Here is a 1,477-nt window from a genome sequence, read left to right on the forward strand (position 1 = left end):
GGGGAGCATGGTTGGGCTCAGTCCAGGGGGCTGAGAGCGGGTGACGCAGGAATGGGACACCCGTTTGCTGAAGGAGTGACCACAGCGGGTGTAATACAGAACCACACACCGGTTTGGGGTGGAAGGGACCTCAAAGCTCACTCTGGGCACCCTGTGCCAGCGCCTCAGCACCCTCACATCTATATCCACATTATATATATCCAGCAGGATATGTTCTATCCTGCCCAGGTCTGTGCTCATCATTGCCTAGGCAATGAGGGATGCCTGTGCACCCTGCGGCGGTGCAGATGCCACCCTGCCAATGCAACAGGCCGCTGGCTGGCCTGGCTCAAGTTATTGGGATTCCTTGGAGCAGTCCTTTCCCCTCCTCGGCAGCTCCAGCGGGATTCCTCCTTTCCTTCTGCAGTCGTCCTGATCGGGGAGTCTGGGGTGGGCAAAACCAACCTGTTGTCCCGCTTCACCCGCAACGAGTTCAACCACGACAGCCGCACCACCATCGGCGTGGAGTTCTCCACCCGCAGCATCCTGGTGGGAGACGCCGTGGTGAAGGCTCAGATCTGGGATACGGCTGGGCTGGAGCGGTACCGTGCCATCACCTCTGCGTAAGGATGCGATACCCAAACCAGGGCTGCCCATGGCACCCGGGTGAAGATGCTGGTGGGGGGGTTTAGACGGAGCGTGGGGTGATGCTGAGGTTCTGCCACAGGTATTACCGGGGGGCTGTGGGTGCCCTGGTTGTCTTTGACATCACCAAGCACCAGACATACGATGTGGTGGAGCGGTGGCTGAAGGAGCTCTATGACCACGCTGAGCCCAGCATCGTCGTCATGCTGGTGGGGAACAAGACTGACCTCGCACAAGCACGGGAGGTGCCCATGGAGGAGGCAAGAATGTTCGCAGGTACAGGCTGGCACCTTGCTCTAGGGGCTGGGGGCTTGGGGACCCCGCTGACAGCAGGGACCTGCAGCAATGTGGGCACCCGGGCATCTCCAAAGGGGCTCCAGCACAGAGCTGTGCCCTGGCCGGGGTCTGTGTCAGCTCCTCTCATTGCAGACAACAATGGGCTGTTGTTTGTGGAGACCTCGGCGCTGGATTCCACCAACGTTGAGCAGGCGTTTGAGACCATCCTGAAGGGTACATGCACCAGCACCGTGCTGCAGGGGGGGTCCTGGGGACCAGGACACTGGGGGACCCTCCCCGGGTCTCTGCACAGAGCTTCTCCTCTGCCCTGCCCCGCGGCAGCTCTCTGGGGCTGGTTTCTGGTCTTTCTGGCTGGTTTGGTTCCCTGCTCTCAGGTTGGGCGTTTCACTCCGAGCGCCCTCGGCTTTGTTCTCCCGGCCCCTTGGGCATTCCGCATTTCCCGATGGGGGGTGCTCTTCTTCCCCTGTAATCTCTGGATTCCCTTCCTGTTGTCCGGGGCTCCTGACTCAACGTCTCCAGCACGCTGCGGAACCAGCCGTGGGGAGATGGGGGCACA

The 1,477-nt window shown here is 61.1% G+C and overlaps 1 protein-coding gene across 1 annotated transcript; it reads left to right on the top strand.

Annotated features, from left to right (window-relative positions):
* Window positions 1-375: 375 nt before the first annotated feature.
* Window positions 376-1,134, top strand: RAB25 (RAB25, member RAS oncogene family; the record flags this gene model as incomplete). Its single annotated transcript, XM_010010437.1, has 3 exons — window positions 376-602; window positions 707-900; window positions 1,054-1,134. Coding segments are annotated over 3 exons (502 nt in total), but the record flags the coding sequence as incomplete, so codon positions are not given.
* Between the last annotated feature and the right edge of the window lie 343 nt (window positions 1,135-1,477).

This window comes from Nestor notabilis, unplaced genomic scaffold (genome assembly GCF_000696875.1).
Source record: "Nestor notabilis isolate BGI_N333 unplaced genomic scaffold, ASM69687v1 scaffold17422, whole genome shotgun sequence".
NCBI classification, from domain to species: domain Eukaryota; kingdom Metazoa; phylum Chordata; class Aves; order Psittaciformes; family Psittacidae; genus Nestor; species Nestor notabilis.